The sequence below is a fragment of the Lethenteron reissneri genome, chromosome 9 (assembly GCF_015708825.2).
Source record: "Lethenteron reissneri isolate LAM-NWPU_2019-01 chromosome 9, ASM1570882v1, whole genome shotgun sequence".
Classification (NCBI taxonomy): Eukaryota; Metazoa; Chordata; class Hyperoartia; order Petromyzontiformes; family Petromyzontidae; genus Lethenteron; species Lethenteron reissneri.
In genome coordinates, this window is record NC_083787.1 from 5,579,543 (window position 1) to 5,601,790 (window position 22,248).

The window sequence follows — 22,248 nt, forward strand, 5'->3', positions numbered from 1 at the left end:
TCTTCACACCGCTGGTACCAGTCATCGGCAAGTCCATTCAGCTCCACATCCTCCTGTACCACATCACTCCATCTCTTTTCTAGCCCGTGCCACGCCCGTTTAGCCCCCTCTATCCAGCTGAACAAAAGCTGTTTAGGCATGCGGTGGCTGGGAATGTGCGCTACATGACCCAGCCAGCATGGGTGACGCATGTACATACACACACACTCTATAATACTTCCCACATTAGGTAGATGTCTCTTATCAACGAGCTGAGACATTGAGACTGCAAGTGTCTTTTTCAAGGCAGAACAATTAAGATGTAACACCGAACGCTCACCCGACCCTCACCCGACACTCACCAAATGCTCACCAGACGCTCACTCACTTGCCAAATAGGCACTTGTCAAGGCACTTGCTCATATTAAGGCTAATGGCACGTCTAGGGGTGTTGTAAGACTGACTCGTGAAGGATGTCACGCAAGAGTCTTTGTTATTACTCCCAAGTTGTCCACCAATGAGACATGATGCTGTTTGTCAAACATATATTTGCGATGTTTTTTTCTCCCATTGTGTATCTAAATGCCACCTGCGCATTACAATTGTGCACGAAAAGAGAAAAGAAAATGGTTCACACCTTAAATAAGCACCAACAATGATTTGTTATATGTCATGTTTTTGAGATAATATGGTGATGAATTGAGTACACGTGCACTATTTCAACCTCCTCGTCATCGCAGCGACCATTTTGTTTGTCAATTTATCTGAGCACGCGTCCATACCAATTACATTTATCGGATGCGAAACCACGGGAGTGTATATTGTAAACAAAAAAGGCAATTCCAAACAAACCATGTATATACATCATTACAGGACTTCACTGTTTCATTCCCTATATAACTGGGTAAACATTCAGACAATAAACAATGCTGATGATTCTGGAGAAAAATAACACAAACAGACAAGCCTAAGGACTCATTCAAGACTGCTAAATTGCAAACACTTCCCATCAAATTGGTCGTCTGCCTATTACGGACTACTTTTTTTCAGCAGGTGAGAATTTTGTCTTGTTTGTATGCATTGTACACACAGCTGCAAGCATAATTCTCATCATAGATGTGCACAAAATGTAATTTTCAATCGGTAAACAAGAGCGTGCCAAATATCTTCCCATAAGTAAACTAAACGTAGCAGCTCGAGGTGCAAGACATCTTTGAGCAGCGTGGAGTGATTCAAATGCTTACTTACACAATGGAGCAAGTCATCTGCCCAAGTAAGCCAAGGCCTGTACACCCTGGCCAAACTGGATCTGGTGGCCGAGGCACTAAACAATTCACACGGAATCTTGTTTTGAAGTGTTTCGTGACTGCAGGAATCCACACTGCTGGATTATTTTTAACCGCTTGCGTTGCGATCGAAACATCGTGATATGTTATTTTCATTTTAGTTTTATTTTTCTACCAACGTGACTTTACCGAAAGAACCAAAGAGTATGAATTCACACTGAAGATTCATCCACACGATTTTATGACACGTGAAAAAACTCTGCACGGTGCATTACTACACGCTCAATACTGGTGCTCTCAAGGTCAGGCAGACACTTCCAAAGAGTACACCTATTGTTAATGATGAAAGTGCATGCGCTCATTGATTTTTGTTTGTTTAGGTGAGTTATTATGACTGACAGCCTTCTCTCATTGCCATGCCTCATAAAGCTTATGCCAGTACTATGTGTGTGTGCACATTAATTACACGATAATTACATTCCACTCAAACCATCTGGCCAAGGCGGTGGCGTAGACATATCGCTGATAATAGCAATATAAAATATTACGGAAAATTGCTACTGGGTCGTTGAAATAAGACACACTTGTGATTTTATGATCAGTGGAATTGTATGCATTACACAGTTTTTTTAAGAGCGAAAATGTAACAAAAACCATCAATCGGATGATGATAACAGCAAATAGACACATCTGTTAACCATGTAGGTTTTCAACATCGAGGTAAGTTCGTCATGAGTTTTAAATTCAGAAAAAATAATTTGTTTTAAAATTATTACTCTAAAAAAAAACTCCAAAAATAATGCCATTTCATTGAAATGGACAAAAAAACGCTTCGCAAGACCGAAAATTTCCATGAGTTCACAACCTCCATTTATTAAACGGCCAAAACCGTGGACATGTAAATTGGGCCTAGAGGATGCGGTGGTGGAGATAATTTGGTGACATGTGGCTTGCGAGCACGCCCAGGAACAGAGTGGTTTTACAGCTACTGACCTCGTTTTGCTCGCATGGCAACTGATGTCGGTGTTTCAGATATAACATGTCTGCTCCAGCACTAAGAGCTGTGTTTGCTCTCCATCCCAAGCCATTTTATTTTTCCAAACTCCAGTGTCAGGACCCAGGATTCTAAGCATGCTGTTTATCTTCATGTTTTATATTTTTGGTCACCTAACTGGTCCAAATTTCCCAAATTACTAAATTACACATACATTAATCAATTGAGATTATACATCGTAATCATTGCCCCTCGTGGCAAACTAATGCCCCAAGTCACTTTTTGCAAAAGAAACTCATCCTGGTCTCTTTGAGTTCTCACGTGGTGAAACAAACTTGAAACTCGAAACTTGGTATTTGTAAGGTGGAGTGCGAGATCGCAATTCAACAGTGGAGTCTGAAATATATCTCTGAAGAGTCTTTGAGTGCCACGCATTTGTATGCAAAGTCGGCTTCCTCTGGGTAGTCTCATTTATATCCACACGCCAAACATGCACTCATGCAATTGGCACCCTCCCCCGCCTCCGCCTCCCCCCAATGCAGAACCCCTTCTGTAAACCCGTCTTGAGACCCGGTGAGAATTTCTTGGGTATATGAAAGGCGTTTTACTGCTGCATTCAAAATGAAACTGCTCCAAACTACTTCAAGGGCATCATGGCTCAATGCCTGCCTCCATCCCAGTCCACGTGAGAGGCGCGGGGATGTGGATTGAAGGCAATTGAGCAAGTTGGTTTGCCGAGTTGGGTTTTCCTCTAGGCCGGTCCAGTTTAATCTCACAATGTAAAAAAAAGCACGTGCGGAGATTGGGGTTGTTTGGCTGAGTGCGTTTGCTGTTTATATTACGCGGGGTGTGTACGGTGAAGCAGGTGCAGCGGCCAATGCTGTGGGGTAAGAGAGTTCGTACCGGTGTGTGTGGGTTGATGTGAGATGAAGTGAAATGAGGTACGTGACAAGGGAGATGTTTCTGTTTGCTGTGCAGCGTGCAGGAGGGACAGGATGAAGAGCTGAGCTCCCCTTTTGGGTTGTGCAAGTACACAAAGGCAATATCCATTTTGTGATCATTCAGCTCGGTTACATAGTCAATGTGTATGTCAAAGTCACACAGTCAGCAAAAGTGGCTCAAGGCAGTGGGGATTGATAGCTGTAAGACCAATGCATGAGGGGTCTCCAAGGAACCACAGAAACGGTGTCAAATTTTCAGAAGGCGTCATTCTATGTATTTGCCTCGACCTATCTCTCCCTTTGCATCACACTCTACTCCCCTCCACACACTCTCCCACCTCTCCCCCCTCATCTCACTCCACTTCCTTCCATGGACTCTCTTACTTCTCCCCTATCATCTCACTCTACTCCCCTCCACACACTCTCCCACCTCTCCCCCCTCATCTCACTCCACTTCCTTCCATGGACTCTCTTACTTCTCCCCTATCATCACACTCTACTTCCCACCACACACTCTCCTACATACAGTAACCGCTGAGATCTCACTCTACTCCCATCCACGCAGTTTCCTACACTCCCAGCTCATCTCACTTTACTCGGCTCTCCCCTCCACACAAATCTCCCACTCCAGCGACCAAAGGCTTTCTGTCGAAGTCAACCTTTTGGCTCGGTGAGAGGTCACTCATTCTCCTCTACTGCCCTCATCGTCTGAACTTCCCAACCCCTTAAATCTGCGCTGTTGATTCCCTGCCACTATTCAAAGTCGTGAATAAATGCCTTACAATTGTTTTCCTCTGCCCACGAGTGGTTCCATTGCAATGCTATACGAACTCAATTGTGTTGTATTTTACTCTCCTCTCCTGTGCGGACAAAGGGGTTACACTACTCCAGCATGGTATGATGGGCTACCTTCATGCGAAAGTTGCTGCCTTTCAATTCAAATGCTAAACCGAGGGTCCTGCTACCCAAATCATGCACACTATCTTGGCGTCCTTTACAAAGGGCCGTGGGCATTAACCCTGCTCCCAGTAAAATATAGCTAGAGTTCAACAACAACAACGACATTGTCTGCTAGCCAGGCTAAATCTCCACTATATGACCAATTCATAATGAATTAAAAAAGACGCGATTTGTTTTCTCCTGTGCGCTGTGCACCCTTGTCACGTTTCATCTAAATGAATGCACACAAAGACAAAGATCCCCCCGTGTCGCCCTTAACATACTGTTGGGGCAAGTGCTGTTAGCGAGCACCTATGAAGGTCGGCACGGCACACGAGGGGGTGGGTGGCCAGCACCACGCCCAGCCGCCTTTGTCTCCCTAGTGGCGATGCTTTTTTTCGCACCGCACCAGGTACACATTTGAGGCTGAGTTGACCTAGGGGAGGCCCAAGACGGTTCAGATAATCGTCACTGATATTGGCCGTGAGCGAGAATCGGGTCTCCAAGTTCGTAGCGCATGGCCCTAACCGCTACACTACCGCTACACTACCACACACGGGAATCCGTGCATTCATCCGTACAGGTACGAGGAAGATATGATCAACTAATTGGCTGCTTCTCAAAGCACGTTTTCAGAGAACACAAACAATAACAGCTCTCCAATCGTGAACAGTAGCCCCTCCTCCTGTGCCCTTCAACAAAACATGCACATTTTCTAGCTAATGCAAGAAGGGAGAATGCGTTACCTCACATGCTTCCATCACATCCTCCAATGCCCCTCGATCGCATTCACGGCAGCACCCCTCCGTCACCCCAATTCTCGCATGAATAAATACATGAATAAATGCGCAGACCAAGCCCCGGTCATACCTTGCACACTGCTTCGCCAGTGACGCTGAGCCTGTGTGTTCACGAATGTGAGCAAGCGCTGCCACAGGTGAGACTGACAGTGTCTGGCCAACAACAGCAGCAGCAGCAGCAGGGTTAAAAAATATATATTTATCCGGTATTAAGCCTCTGACCCGAGCCATAGAATCCAATTAGCACGTCGTCATAAATCCCAGGAGCAACGGCCCTCAAATTAAACTGTGCAAATAGGGTGCCTATTTCACACACAGGCATTGGCACACACTGTATTAACTCGCCGCTTATATATGCTGAATATACACAAACACATCTCGTAAATTCTTTAGTTAGTTTTTATTTGGTGTTTTTTTTTTGCCCCTTCCAAACCCACCCCACAAACGATATTCAAATCGTACGTTGAGCTTCGGATCACGTGATGGACAAATAATGCACACTCGCTGTAAGCGTCGCAGCACGTGATTGTCACCCTTGATACCATCCGTAAAACCGAGTTCACTTCAGCGGGCCTCTCCTTTGCACCCGCGAGGGACGAAGCATCAACACGCCCTGCAAAACGAGTGTACGCGGAGCACGTCGGTCAATATTAGCGTTGAATCCTCCGCCCCGCCCCATAGCCGCCATAGAGGTGGAGTCAGTGGGATTTCACGTGCGTGTTGTTGTCGTTGTGGTCATTGGTGAAAAGGAGCTGACAAAATCAACTTGCCCGCTAGGGTTTAATCACCTCCGATTCCCCCCCCCCACCACCAATTCACGTTTTAAAAAAAGAAAAAAACAAGTTAAGACCTCAGTGGGGTTTTGTCTGGTAGGATGGGGATGGATTAATTTGACTGGACATCTGTGAAAAAGAGCTTTATAGCTCATCCGATTCCTTCAGCACAAATACAGATTGTGTTTCTGATTCAATCCCAGGCCCTCAGCACTGCCATTATGATTCTCGAGACACAGACCTCGCCCCAAGAGCCACTCGGGTCAAGCTCGCGTGCCTGATTTATCCGAATGTTACCAAACATTTATTTTCTCTCATCCTCTTATGCCTCCACGTACATATTAACTGACTTACAATGAGAGGCAATGACCGGGGAGTGCTCTGCATGTTATCTGTCCATTTCAGCCGGCGGTACCGGCCGGACTTGACGCACAATTAGAAATGGCGGGCCAAGTAAACCCCCCTTTATTTTCTTTTGACGGGGCCGTGAATGACCATCTGCCTCCCAAGACCTGATTTGACCTCGCATGCCGAGTGCGTGCGAAACGTGCGAAACGCGTGAGCGAGCGTTTCTGTGCGCGTGCACGCAGGTACTTCGCTCACATTTGTATCCGCGCGCGCGCGTGCCTACATGAGCGCGAGGTTTGCATTTGTTTGTTCAATTATTCGTGGCGCGGCATTTGCATGTGCAGCCTTCTGTTGATGTATTTTGCTCACTGGGTGTGCGTGCGTGTGCGTGCGTGAGTTGTTGCCCCCTTATACCTCTTGCGGGTGTTGTGTTGCGTGCTTGCTCGTGCGTCCGTGTTCCGAAACAGGTGGACTTCTCCACAAATCTGGCTGTCGCCTGATGATGCCAGTTGTAATTACCGGCGAAACGTCGTACTCAAATTGTAAATTGTGTGGCTTGGCTTTCCAACACATCGGTGTGCTGTACGGGTAACGAATTGGCACGTTCTGTTTACATGACAACCCTTACTAGTTGGCTGTGTCGGCTGGTGGCGGGTTTAACGACACATTTATATATTTACGCGATCTAAACCAAAACAGCTGCGTTACCGTGTGTTCATGGTTGGCACGGTGGAGAGCACAGGTGGCGCATCTGTCCGGTCATCTCATTCTAAGTTAAATCGTAACACGTGGGTCTGTCCCGTCATCTCCTGGCAGAAGGCATTTTAACACTTCACGTGCTCTCAGTGTGCACCTTAGACCTGCCACACACACCACGGTAAAGCCACCGTCATTTTAGTGGCAAAGGACGAGTGGTGGCTGTTGTGTGTTTATGTGTATTTTTGCCTGCCCTATTCGTGTGGCTATCGAGTGTGCAGGCCGTGTAACTGCACCGGGTCCCATGGGCTGGAGGAGCCCGTGTCCCCCCAGGCTACAAATCGTGAGGATATTGGAGAGGAGTCCCATTTCATTCCTTTCACCGGGGCTTCAGTGAAGCACACTACGCCACTGGTGTGCCCATGCACAGCGCTGTACGAGTTGCTGCTTCTCCTGCACTCGACTGCCCTGGTGTGCCTGCGTGAGTGTGTGCGTCTGGATTTGAAGCTTTCGTGACTGCAGGGATTCATATTCTTAGGTTTTTTCGGTAAAGTCACGTAGGTAAAACATTTAAATTAATAAAAGTTAAATAAAATAAAAAATAAAAATCACGACGTTTTGGAGGCAACACAAGCTTCCGTCTGATTTTTATTTTTTATTTTTATTTTACTTTTATTAATTGAAATTTTTTACCTACGTGACTTTACCGAAAAAACCTAAGAATATGTGTGCGTCTGGTTGTGTAGTGGGGAGCGCGCTGCTCTATAAACCCTGGCGACGTGAGTTTGTTTCCTGCTCGTGGCCACCACCAGCGGAGATTATCTGAACCGGTTCTGGGCCTCCAGCAGGTCGACTCAGCCTCAATTGAGTACCTGGTGCGGTGTGTAAACATCACCACTGGGGAGACAAAGGCAGCCAGGCGTGGTGCTGGCCACCCACTCCCCTCGTGTGCCGTGCCGGCCTTCATAGGTGCTCGTGAACAGCACTTGCCTGAACAGTCTGTTGAGGCTATATGGGGGATATTTGTCTTTGTAGCGGTGAGCGTGCTGCTCTATAAACCCCGGCGACGTGCATTCGATTCCTGCTCGTGGTCTGACCCCATGCGTAGTAAAAGTTGACTTTGTCTCCACGTTTGTTAAGATGTACTTCGTTATCAAAGGCACTCATTCAAAGCTGAGTAGACTTAGGGGTGGCTGAAAAGCCATACTCCGTACCAGTTCCCACTGACAGCGGACCGTTGTGAATTATTTGAAAGCAAGTTTTTTGTATTGAAAAACGGAACACAAATTCTGAAGCTGGGGTCAAACCCAGTATATATTGGTCTAATAGACAAGCATGCGCTATCTCTGTTGTTTACACAACAGACAGTTATTGTGACAGTTTTTCCAATAACGGTGCACAATGTAATAGTGGGTTAAGTTGCTTTTGATTCACCCAGAGGCAATTGTGATCAATTTCTAAAGCCCATTTATGTCTCTTGATTATAGCACTAAATTCTCGAAATAAAATTCAAGAAAATGTGGTTGACGTTAAAATTACCTAAAATCACCTTGTTCGATGGTAAAATAATCCTGTACAACTGAAGATAAGTGTGAAAAGACCAAACCTACTTTCAACTTTAGATCAATATAGAATAGCTTGGATGTGCATGTATTGTTTTTCAATGTATTGTGTGTCCAATAGAATATATTGAGGATACTTCCAACACGCTGCCCATATTGTGTATGAGATCACAGTGCTGAGACGTCTTTGTATTCCCAGTAAAATTTCAAATGAGCCATCTCACACACCAATACGATAGGTCAGTTCTAACGACCATCTGGTAATTTCATTAGGAAATTGCCAAACCATGGCACACGCAGCTGAGAAATATATGATTCACATCACTGCTGGCAGAACAGCTTCAAATAGAGGGGAGCTCCAGAAAGCCCGCTATTGGTGGTATTTGGCCTACTTCTCCACGCTAGCCACACATCTTGCACGAGGTGGGAGTACCCACACTTTACCCCACCACACGTGACTTGTCAACCAACTAACTGTGGTGTTCCCATTTATACTGCTGGATTGACGGAGGGCGTGGGGGAGATATAATAAACTTGCTTCTTGTTTCCACTGCTTTGCTGGGAGATCAAACCGGTGACCTCTGGTTTGCAAAGTCCAGTGTGCTAACCATTATACCACACAGCATGCATTTCCGTAAAATGGATGTTAAAGAGGCCATGGTATCAATCACAAGAGCAGGGCCCTTGTGCACTGGTGTCATAAATCAAACATTTAATGTGGAAAAATACATTGAAAAATAATGAATTATACAGTCATACACTAGACCCTTCTACAGATAGAGACGCCCAGGTCACCCTGCAGAAAAAGAAAATACAACATTAATGGGTTCTCGCATCGTTTTATTTCAGTCCTGCGGCACATGGCAAAGACTTCTGGGATAATGCTAATATCCCAAATAAACACCTGATAGCCAACCCCACAAAATAACCTACCCCAGAAACAACGGCACAATTCAAAATGTCTCATTGCAGACGTGGTCATCGATAACGTCTCCGGAATATGAGACAGAACTCACCATGCGCGTCTGGACAATACTCACCAATGGGAGGGCCACTTTGAGAACAATGGTCGTTTCTATCGTTTGATATCAGTCATCTTAGACTTACAACGATGTCACTTCTGAAGCCACCCACTCGTTTGTTCACGTGAAATTGGCAATTTCAACGTTTTTAATTAACACCCTCGTCCTTATGTATGAACACTCACGAGCGGAGTCGATCAAACATCCCAATATAGGGCTAAATACCTTGGGGCAAATGTTGGCGCTGGTTCTGGCCGTATTCCCGCCCGTCTGCGATTTCCCCGCACCTCCGAATCTTAACAAAAATATCGTGCATCACAAATGTGTGTAGTTTATGACAGAGAAGACCTGTCTTTCGATAGTTCATAAAATGATAATAAAATGAAACAATAACATCGTAATAACTAATCCATGTTAGCTCTAATTGATCGGACGCAAAAATAAACAAAACACAAAGATCCTCCGTTTAATCTGATTGGTTGAGAGGTAATTATTTTGGATCTGGCAAAATATCCCAATCCAGAACTTATCTGGAAAGAGGTCTTGGGACTGAGAAAGACATTTATGAATAAATAAATAATATATAGTGTGTATTCAGCTCACATGAATGTACACACCCACATTTTCAAATACTTATCCACATTCATTATAACAAGCTGTTGGGATAAGTGGTTCTGGTGAGAACATATTAGGTTATTACAGCGCATGAGGGGGTGGTGTGGTCAGACCAATGCCAAGCCACCTTTGTATCCACAATGCTGATGTTTACACACGACATTATGCACTTATGAAAGTCTGTGTTCACCCAAAGAGAGGCTCGTGAAAGGTTCAAGCAATACTTTCCACTGGTGTCTTAGCTGTGGCCAGGAATCAAAATCGCCGAGTTCACGGCACCTATTGCTAACCTCTACACAAAGACAAAAACAATGAACCCCCGTATAGCCTTAACAGACTGTTGGGGCAAGTGCTGTTAGCGAGCACCTATGAAGGCCGGCATGGCACGCGAGGGGGTGGGTGGCCAACACCACGCTCGGCCGCCTTTGTCTCCCCAGTGGCGATGTTTACACATCACACCAGGTACTCATTTGAGGCCAAGTCGACCTAAGGGAGCCCCAGGACCGGTTCAAATAATCGTTACCGGTGTTGGCTAAGAGCGGGAATCGAACCCGGGTTGCCAGGTTTGTAGTACCGCATGCTAACCTCTACACTACCGCTCCCCCCTCTACACACACACGCAAACGCACACACATAATGGAGACCGATGACAAATAGTCTGCTCCTATGGTCTATCCTTAGAAGACAATGGAAACTGGGCTCTGTGGGTGTTTTTGTGGGGCCATGGAAATATTTATCAAGGGGAGAGCTCAGCTATGATCCCTGGGGTCTGGGGAACTCAGCAGAGAGCGCAGTCCTGGAGAAAGGGCCCACCTTGCCACCTCCCATTACCTTTGAATTATTAATTGGCATGTGCTGGCTGTTTGTATATTTAATTATTGGGTTAACGCTGCAAGACCATTCCGTGCCAGCCGCTGCTGAATTATTTAGCGCGTATTAACGGACGGAGAAATGTTACCACCACCAATTTATAGTGCATTTCTTGTAGCCGAGAAGCAAATTAGAGGCATGTAGCACACCTCTGTTGTACATCGGTATGGCACACCCATTATCTTTTCTCCAGCTGCTATCCTTCACGAAAACGACGGACCAGGATTCCAGCAGCCTGTTGAAAAAAGGGGGCAGTAAATGCATGCATGTGTATAGTGTGCGCAATGATTTACTCCCGCAGCAATCGGAAGGATCCGGGGTTGAGATTTCGTTCAAGAATCAGTTCTCTTGTCCAATAGTTACTGTCTCTCGTTTGTATCGTTTTCCATTTTATTGCGTCTTCTTTATAAAGTTGTAGTCACTAAATTGGTCTAAGTGTTGCATTAGCATTTTAAAAATGGTATCAGTACACGTGTGATATGATGCATTTATCACGGGCCAAAGAATCAATTTTAATCAATGAATTGATGCATCGCTATGTGCCCAATGCACAGCTATCACAGCATGCAAATACTACATTTTGAATGCCTCCTCATGACAGCTGAAACTCCAAGTGGGACACAGTATCAAAACCTGCTCACTTGTGGCGAGGTAAAATGTGGGTTGCCACACCAGCATTGTTTGTACACACCAAGCCCATGTCAGAATTTAAAACCACCTTAACCATTCCAACTAAGCATATTACAACTCTGTATATCGATTCGCGTTATAGTCTCCCCAGAGGCCTAACTACATTTATCAGCTCAGTGGGATACGGCAATCGGTCAGGTGGTGCCCCAATGTTTTATTTGTGCAAGTTGTGAAAGCCAAGCGTTACTCAGTTTCACACGTGGTAGGCTTTCGCGACCAATATTATCCATAGATTTGTTTTTGGGTTAGATCGTGTACATATATAAATGTGTCGTTAAACCCACCAACACCCGAAACAGCCAATAAGTAAGGTTTGTCACGTCAACAGAACATGCCAATTCATTGATAGTACAGCACACCGGTGTGTTGGAGTGTAAATCCACAACATTTACAATTTGAGTACGACGTTTCGCCAGTAATTACAACTAGCATCATCAGGCGACAGACAGATGTGTCAGATTCTAATTGTTGTGGATTTACTCTCCAACACACCGGTGTGCTGTACTAGTAACGAATTGGCATGTTCTGTTTACGTGACAAACCTTATTAACTAGCTCTCATTAAATGAAAATGAAAACGTATAACGAGAATGAAATCATTTTCATAAAAATATAATTTAACCACGTTTTAAATAAGTTGTTCTTTTACACTGTTGTTGAAAACGTATCTCATTGTGGTTGTCAAAGGAGCCCCAATGCTCGTTACGCTGCTGAGTCTCCCGTAAGGTGTCGCACCACGAATAGTTATAATCTAAAGTGCCTTACATCACCGACAGAAGCACATACCGTATATTAAACCATAATCCACAAATTAAGGATGGTCTTCTTGTAGCCTGCGTTATGAAATATTAACAATGTAAAACCTGCTTAATAATTTTAAATGTGTAATGTTTCAACACCAATCTGGGACATGGCCTTTTGATTTCTTACAAGTTTCATTATATTTTCATTATTATAATAAAATGTTCTCGTTGAGCTAATGTGCACCATACGTCTGTGTTTGACAAATGTTTCCAATAACGGTGGCTTTAATGTGGCATTTGTTCAATATCCTTCCCTAACCCTGGCCAGCTTAGGCCTGTGACCGTTTGACAGTGTACTTTTATGTCTGGATAAATTATGGGTTTAATTAAAACAAATATATTACTAATCACTTATATCAGCGATACGCCATTTTACATCATACAATATTCACTACGATTGTTGAAATAAAAAAAAACGCTGGCAGCAAAAGCTTGACCCTTAAGGAGAAATGGCGATCCAATCAAAAATATATTTTCAGGAAGCGTTTCAGAGGTTAGTGTAATTGAGCGATTCTCAGTCCTCAGAACCTCATTCATCAGTCTATAGGGTTCTCGGCCAAGTCAAGGGTTTCCCAAATGTTACGCTGCTGAGAAAGGGTAAAAACCTACTATTATATTTTGCCACTGGTAAAAGAGATCTCATAGTGTAAATGCTTACCCCGAGCTCTCAATACTCTGATATTGCACTGTGTTTGAGTTGTACGCCTTCTGGTGTCATCTGGTCCAACACCAATGGGGACTAGGCTCTAAAGAAAGCCGTCTCGGGTGTGGACCAATCAACTTCAAGGACAGTGCATATTATTATCATGATCAGAGTTGCTTCTTTTTGTTTGCTTTTTTGACTACTTGTGTTGTGGTTATTGCAAACATGATGCCTTGAATAAAGGTGTCAGTTTTGTACCAGTTTAAAAGGGTAAAAACCTACTATTATCGTCAGTCACAGTCGCTCCAAAGTTGGATGAAGATCTCTCTAAGTCACTGGCATCTTTCACGATTCTACGATGCAATAAAGCACCAAACACCTGCACACAAGCTGATTTTATCGCTTCCATCTCCTCCCGCATGTACGTGTCCTTCCGCATGTGCTCCTAAAGTCTAACTTGTTATTTACTCGGCTAGTTTTTTACAATGGTTTTAATAGCTTTTTATGGCGTGCCTGTCGCTGCTTTTCCTCACGCCTCTCTTTGCTTTTTCGTTTTTATAGTTTTTAAAGTCGTTTTGCCTTCCATTTTTTTCTCATATTTTTCCATAAAGGTTTACTCGTACTTTTTTATTTCATTGTTTTAGCAGAAATTAAAATGTTCAGCTGTTATACACAAATACAGGCACTGTTTAGGCATCATGTCCTCGGCCTCGGTGCAGTTGTCCTTAGGGTTGCTCTATAGATGCCTGGCGTAGCATCAATTGATAGCGGGATATGACTTTATTAACACTTCCAATCCTGTAATTCTTTCAGTTCGGTATAATTTCCTAAAAAAGTACCAAATCGGAACGTATAAATCACCAAAATTGTAACAATATATTTTGCGTATCTCATTTGGTGATGGGAAATACTTTTTCAGAGTGCAATGGGGCATTCATTGTATTGGGGTGGAATTGTGATGTAGTGGTTATCGCACTGCGCCATGAACCTGAGTTCGATTCCCGGTCACAGCCGGCATTAGTGGTGATATCTCAACTGGTTCATGGTCCCTCCCCACCAACCCCCCTCCAACCAACCCACACTGACCTCGTGTGGTCAAGTTAAGATCCAATATAGGGCAACAATCTAACGCTGGGTAAGAGAGGCCCAATTGAAATGACTCCAGCGGTGTTTCTGTGCTATCATCTGACATCATGTGCTGCTCTACTGACTGACAAATTAACGCGACTGTTTCTTCACCTTCGCGGCACGGTGACCCCAGCTGGACAATTGGGACATAAAGAACATAACTGCACTCTACATACTACACTTTTGCACGCACACACACACACACAACAACAATCGGCACGACCTGAAAACAAAACATGCGAAGCCAAAACAACAACAAAAAAACCCAAATTCATTGGCGCCATCCACCGCGTAAGAGCGAGCACCATCCAGGTGGCACATTTGACCCTCGAAATTTAATTTGCCGTGCCACCACTCCGTCAGCTGTCTTGTCTCAGCCTTGCGGTGGCGGGGGGGGGGGGTAGATTGGCCTCGGATAATTTGCAGTATTGAACGTCGCTGCCCTTCGCCACCACCGCCCGTGTTTTAGTTCGTTGTCCTTCCCCCGCACCTCCGATTAGCACGTTTGGCTACGTTCGGTGCAAAATAAGTTCAACATACATACGGTACATAGTCTCCACGGATCGCAGTCCCGAACCAACTGGCTATTGCCGGTTCAGATTATCAACCAACCACCAACTGTCTGTCGCCAGATCCCCCGCTGGTTGCGGTGACAGCCGGCGGCGATGCTCGTGTTGCATTGCGAGCGGGCGAGCGGCTGCCGGCGTCGTGCGTGCGGCCGGACATCCCAGCTCCGCATCCCGCTCAGGAGGGACGGCGCTGGACGTTAACGCGAGGACATCTCTCTCGCTCTCTCTCGTGTTGAGTGCCGTATTTTTGTAGCGCGTGTACACATGTGATACGTTGCAACAGGCCATAGTCGCGTTATTCTAGGCGGCATTCATACAAGTCCGATGTGGCGTTTCGTTGCGCTTATTTAACTTTGGACGCGGCAGTTTGTTCATAAAGCAGGCAACGTCAGGGTCGCTGCACGCTTACGCGGTGTTGCTCGGGTTTTTGCAAGCTGCCCATGTGTATGTTAAATGAATAAATGAACGTCTGCAGAATTATATGGTGAATGTTTTTAACAATACCGTACATAAAGGGCAGGGCCGAATGTCACGGATGTACCGTGTTGTTTAATTGCTTATGTACTTCTGTTGTTTCATTATCATTTGTACAAGTTTTTTTTTAACGATGGTTCTTCTCGTCAATTTGTAAAGGATCAATCAAATTAAGTTTTATTTTATTATTTTCCCAATTTGCTTTGTTTCTCACATAAGCAAATTTGCTATAACTATTTTGTAAAACTTCCTACTTTACGCTTTGGAGTCAACTTCACTGAATCCACACCAACAATTTAGTACCTCTGTCACTGCCACCATTGAATGGCGTGCCCCTGAACACGTTTTCTTTATACTTGCAAAGAAACGCATGTGTTAGTAATAGGTTTTTACCCTTTTAACTGGTACAAAAACTGACACTTTTATACAAGGCATCATGTTTGCAATAACCTCAACACAAGAAGTCAAAATGCAAACAAAAAGAAACAACTCTGATGATGATAATGAGATGCACTGTCCTTGAAGTTGATTGGTCCACACCCGAGACAGCTTTCTTTAGAGCCTAGTCTCCATTGGTGTTGAGGTTATTGCAAACATGATGCCTTGTATAAAGGTGTCAGATTTTGTACCAGTTAAAAGGGTAAAAACCTATTACTACATTTTGCCACTGGTAAAGGAGATCTCATAGTGTAAACGCATGTGTCTCACGAAGTTGTCCCTCACAACAGAGGCGTGCGTGTGTTTTGACGAGCGCCGACCTGATCCAATGCACATCGGTGCATTCAAAACGCCACTTCATGCACATTAATCAAACATCCCAACAGACGGCCGTTTCAAGTGCTTGCTTTATGTTCATACGCTGATGTCACGATGCACTTGAATGCTCTCGTGTCCATAAATGCCCCGCAGTCAGGCTGGCTATAAGCATTGTAGCGACGTGAAGCCTGCTTATCACCACCCATGTTGGTCGTAACCTGGGTTCCACACACGCCACCCATGGCTGAAGACTGCCACAGCAACCTTGAAGAGCCGCGGATTGCGGAAACTCTCCGTGAATTAGAGATGGGCGATGCGTGCGGGTGACAGGTAAAGGTGCAGCCCTGCAATTGCTCGTGCATGCCCCTGCCGATGGAATGGCGTTTACTCGAGGGAATGCTGGAGGGTATTTTGGCCCTACTTTTTTCCCCACGTTGACCAGGTGTCTTTTAAGTGGTGGCAGTACCCACATTTTCACTGTGCCCCATTACACACACAAAATGCCGATCAACATAACCGCCGGGCAGACGGAGACGGGGAAATTGAAGGAGTTTGCCGCACTGGGATATTTAAACTGGTGACCTCTGGATTGCAAATGGAGCGTGATCACCATGAGATCATGGCAGCAGCTGATTCCTGTAGGAATCATAATTGGGCGCTTTGGTTCCTAAAGAATCTCACGAAATCACAATGGAGACAGGTCCCATTATCACAATCCAAGGGCTGAGATTCAATTCAACAATTTAAAAAAATGCTAAATTTGACCGTTATGTTCGTAATGTGTTTCCTTTCCCCCCATGTTTATATACTGACGGTTTGTTGTCTCCAATTATTTCTTAACGCGCCATGAGCACAACATTTGCATGAATGGGGAAATAATCAAATCATACGCACGTGAATGACGCAGGTATTGTGAGCGCAAGAACTGATCGTGATTGATAATATAATGATATGCTTTGCTCCATGCCTACCGTTTGCCATGCTCGTAAAAAAAAGATCTCGGCATTCCAGTTTGCTATTATCCAGCAGCAAAATTACAATAATATAGGTCTGGACAGCCAATAAACCAATGGGTTATTTCAAATATATATAAATATGGAGACCGCATAGAGTTCCACTTATACATGCTTTGAGCAAGGTATCTTTAGACTGAGGCACAGACAAACCAAGCGTGAGATACCCACTGAGTCAACACAGCAGACATCTCTGCCTCTGAGTCACGCGCTCACCACTGCGTCATAGCATTTCAAGATTGCGAGGCTCAATATTATCTATAATCAAGCACATTGCTGCAGGGTCAAAGGGGTTTTTAGTCATGCAAAGTCACCGGGCGTGAACCTCTATTTTTGTTTTGCCAAGAGATTAATTATCCAGACTCAAGTGTGTATTTTCTGCCAAAATGAACCTCTGCATAAAACCAATGGAAGGGAGCATCTGTATAAAGCGAATGTATTTCGAGCAGCCTTTTTTTATATAAACTCAGATGCTGTCTATTGTAAATCAGAAATCTCTTGCTCCTTACCAACCATGTGAACTCCAAGGTCCTACCAGTACCGAAACCCGCCATTCGCCACTAAAGGACGATGGTGACACCACGACGCACGTGCCAGGCCAGGTGCACTTTGAGGCCACGTGAAATGTCGAAGTCTCGCTGACAGGAGGTCACAGGACAGACCCAGGTGCCACGGGTTGACTGACTGAAATGACCGGCAGATGTACAAGACCATACCTACTCTTGAATCTAGGCAACTACCTACAACGACCAAGAGCACAAATTGTCTGAAAAGCAAATACAATCGATGCACTTTACATCCAGGTGGAGTGCTCTGTATGCTTTTATATAATTAACAATAATATATTTTCACCCCTGCATTGAAGAAAAACATTGCGGTGCATCTTGTACTTGGGTAGGCGTGTGCGCACGTGGCCAGATTTCCGTTGCGCTTATTGACACCGGGTACACATTTGGGTAGCGTCGCCTTCTAATCCGTAGACAGAATACGGTTGAGTATACGGAATTACATGGAGCCTGCCGGACGTTAACCTCCGGGACGATGCAGCTTGTGGGTGTGAAACGACTCCAGCGAGGCACGGTCTAGTCGCAGCTGCTGAATGAAGAAGAAGAAGCGTGAAATTAACATCTTGGTGGGAGGAGGAGGGGAGGGGGACCTGGGCGTGACACGTGGCCGAATGTTTCGTCCGGCTGGGCGATCAGCCGACGATGGCCGAGCGCGGGAACCGCTGTCTCGCTCGCTCTCTCGCTCTCTCTCATCACGACGATCTGTTCTCTCGTCGCCGCCGCCGCGTGCGCGGCCATTTTAATGAACTCGTTTTCCAAAGCGAGATGGGGGGCAGGGGGGGGGGACGTTTGAGGTGATTCGACGTGGCTCGTTGTTAAGGCGCAAATTGGACAATCTCGTGAAATTGTCTGCGGGCACGGCTTCTCTTTGAAGCGGACGTCACGATTTTGCGCTCTCGCTCTCTCTCTCGGGTTAAAACCACCGAGACGGACGAGCAAAACGAGCGCGGTGCTAAGTTGTCAAGAGTTAATTTCCTGCATCTCCACGCAAACGTGTGAGTTTACGTGAGGCCACCATATTTATTTTTCCACTCAATTTCATTGTTTCCTACCTCTAGCACTCATGATAACATTTTAGTAAAGCAGTTTATATTTCACTGTGGTTATTATAATAACCCACCAATGGACAACACTGCAAGGCTGCTACGAAAAAGCAAAGGAAATTCCAACAATCGTTCATTGAAATTCCTGCTGAATAAATAACCAAATTCGAAGAGTTGCGATTTTCCCCGTGATTTTTTCTCGATATTTTTTTTTCACGCAACTACTGTATACATATATTGCACGTATATTTCTACAAAATATTATTTTTTTGTAATCCTGTCCCGTGGACGAGGAGTTTTTTTTTATGTTCAGGTAACCCCAACGAGCTTTTATCAGCAAGCGACTGCCGCTAAACCTGTTGAACGCGGCGTTGAGCGAGCGAGAAGAAGCGGTGAATAGGGGCGAAGCTGCTGTCCCATTGAAGGGCGGCACATCAGATGCACTACTTTGGTTTATATAAAAACACCTGAATCTGGGGAGGCACTAATAGCCATTAGGGCACGTGATGCACGGCGTTTAAAATTAGCTGTAAACAAAGGGAAGAGTGACCCTGAATATAAAGCGGCCGTGCGGTTTTGTTTCGCGTTGAACGGGTGAAAAAAAAGACACGAGTAATTTCCCCCCCCCACCCCCGCTACTAAAAGAACCAGATGCATCTCCGCTGGTTCTCGTGACAATATTAAATAGCCACGCGGTAATTACTTACAGTGAGGCGCCGCCGAATGTTTTAATTAAAGCTGGCGATTCTCCAAACCAATTAAAATACTTGGGGCATTGATTCATAGCATGTTGTTACCGAAATAAATAATGAAACGGGTTTCTTTTTTTAATTCCCCACTGGTTCACGCTCTAGTACCTTGTGAGAGGCTGAGATGGATAATGACTCCGTGATTTTGTGACAAGAGATGATAGAGCCACTATTTTGCGTTTCAAGAAGCCCGTTAATTGTTTCGTGATCGTAAGCGCAAGACCAGATTGAAGAACAAAATGCACGTTGACAACATTTGCATGCGACCTCATTTGCCATTTGTCACGTATGGATAATAATGTTTTTACGTCACGTTGTTAATAGAGAAATCGCCCGCACCTTCAATTAGCGCGGTTGGCTACGTACGGTGCGAAATAATTTCAACGTACATCCATACATACCGTAATAGGTAACGGCAGAATGGTGGCACAGGGGCTAAAGTTTATGCGCTATAAACCAGCGACTTGAATCACATTCCTGGCCATTGTTAACGTCAGTGGCAACTGATACCTGCATTGGTCCTGTGCCACTCGACCGCCCATCCACCACACCCTTCAGCAACCTGCACTGACCAGCATGGTGAAGTACTGGTCGCGAAAGCCTACGTGTTAAAATGGTAAAGTATGGTTAAACAATCCCATAACACCAATGACTGACATAAGCACCACTTTTGTTGGGAATTCAACAGCGGTTGTCCTATGGAGACACTCAGCCCTGGCATATGAATGAGGAATTTCCACCACAGACTCAGGGTTGTAAACAGGTGATGAGCACCACCTACATTCTCATTTGAGCAGAAAAATCACTTGGGGTTGACTTTTTGACCGTTTAAAGTTGTCTCTAATGTGTACAGCAGGTTTCCCTCCACCTTAAAGCCTACGACAAATAAAACTACAACGGCGCTGGAAGATGAATTCTATCATCGTTTTTTTATTATTCTAAATCCATTGCAATTGGAAGCCTTCGCCCCATCATGTGAGCCGATAACTAACGGTGAATGCTCCTGTGCGTAGCTTCACACTGGTGTGCCACGAGCCACGGACGGAGTAGTAGGAGCGTCGACTCGTCAATGACAAGAAGCGCAAACCGACCGCGGGCACTCACCCTCCGCTCCTTGTCCCCGTACTCGATGCCGAGGGTGTCCATGGCTCGAACGATGGCGGCCAGCGACTGGATGGTGTTGCTGTACACCACGGGCTTGTACTGCTTCACGTCCTCTCCCGAAAAGCCATCCTCGTGAATGATCCTACAGGAGGGAGGGGGAGGGGGGGGAGAGATCGGAGACCAGGGTAGGACAGATGATCAGACAAAAGCTTGAGACGGTCACTTTTCAGCTCCAGGTGGACTAAATACGGCGTCACAGGAGCACTTAGACGGCTCTGCTGAGGTCTGGGTTTAATCTGGATATCAGCCATCCATGTGATGGCTACAACAGTATCCGTTTAATTACGACGCAACGTCGACAAGTCAGAAGCTGCAAGTGCCCCCATGGGTGGGGCAACTGCAGATACCTCGGAATGTGAACGCTCGGGTGTACGAGGAACACTTTTGCCTCACATAATAAAAAAACGTTATATTGTGCTTCATATCGTAATGGAGTGCACGACATTAGGTACATTTTCAATGGACAGACTCGATCCGTTTAGCACGGTTGGCTACGTACGGTGCGAAAGAAGTTCAACATACTGCACGTAGATACATCCTGCCATAGGAACGTGGAATTTCCACCGCTGCCTACGGAGAGCCGACATGAGTGAGCACCACTTCTCGCTCGCTTGAGCTTTGTGACATTTTGGACCGACCGACTGCGAATGTGAGCACTGCTCATGCAGTGTTCTAATAATCCAGCCAAGCGGTGGCACAGCAGTTAGAGCACAAGGCCTGCAAATTGGAAGGTTGGGAGTCTGAATTCCCTTCAGGAGTGGAGGTAACTCATCCCTCGGGGTACAATAAGCCAAAGGGGTTCTTCCACTTATGGACAAAGGGAATCTTCCATAGCAAAGTGGAATTTCCACCACCGGCTTCGAGCTTAAATGAAAGGAGACGAGGGTGTGCTTGTTCCAAGCTCATTTGAGCAAGAAGCGACGCTGGGCGAGCGCTACCACGTGGGCGTGTGTCGGGCGCACGCCGGTTCGCACTCCGGGGACCGCAGCCAAAGGGGCGGTGGACCGGGTCAACAGAGTGAGGCTTGGGCAGCGACAGCCTCGGGGAACAGCAGCGCCGCTAGCGCGAGATTAAACACGCCGGTAAAAAAATAAAATTAAAGTAAAATAAAATAAAAATAAAATAAAAATCACGACGTTTCAGAGGCAACACAAGCTTCCGTCTTCACAGCTGTGACGGTTCCACCTGAAGACGGAAGCTTGTGTTGCCTCCGAAACGTCGTGATTTTTATTTTATTTTACTTTTATTAATTTTAATTTTTTTACCTACGTGACTTTACCGAAAAAACCTAAGAATATGAATCCTTGTAGTCACGAAAGCTTCAAATCTATAATTAAACACGCCGCAGGACACCGTCGGCAAGGGCAGCTGACGCCGTGCAAGCTTCTCATTTTATATCACCGAGGTTTGGATTTTTGTATATATTTTTTTTAGTTTACGTTTTTTCCCATTTTTTGCCATCACCATCTTTTGAAGGCGCCCCCTTCCCTGAGCAAAACCTGCGTAAATGGGGACACAAGGTAGGAGTAACAAAAAAATAAGCAAATCAATAAATCCATAGAATGCCTCACAGAAACGCTGTGCTTTGGCTTTGCGCACAATGAGTCTCTCTTGTGGTTGCTCTGTTGTGCGGCCATCCCGCTGCGATAAAACAAACTCTAGGGGACCTCATTACCTGCGGCAGTGCAAAGCGCAGAGCCAGAGGCTTCTTCGTCAGCAGTGCCAGCTTTCGAGTGTGCATGTGGTGCAACTGCACTGGGAACCACAGGCCAGAAGGGGACCAGGCACATCCCCCCCCTACCCCCACCCCGATTGTTGTGATGTTT

The 22,248-nt window shown here is 45.4% G+C and overlaps 1 protein-coding gene across 2 annotated transcripts in view; it reads right to left on the reverse strand.

The window, feature by feature from the left end:
* GNAO1 (G protein subunit alpha o1) overlaps positions 1 to 22,248 on the reverse strand; it is a 151,339-nt gene that overhangs the window by 74,892 nt on the left and 54,199 nt on the right. For both annotated transcript variants that reach the window (XM_061548778.1, XM_061548777.1), the window contains exon 3: positions 20,363 to 20,504. In XM_061548778.1, the coding sequence (XP_061404762.1) occupies positions 20,363 to 20,504 (142 nt within the window). The remainder of the gene's footprint in view (positions 1 to 20,362; positions 20,505 to 22,248) is intronic.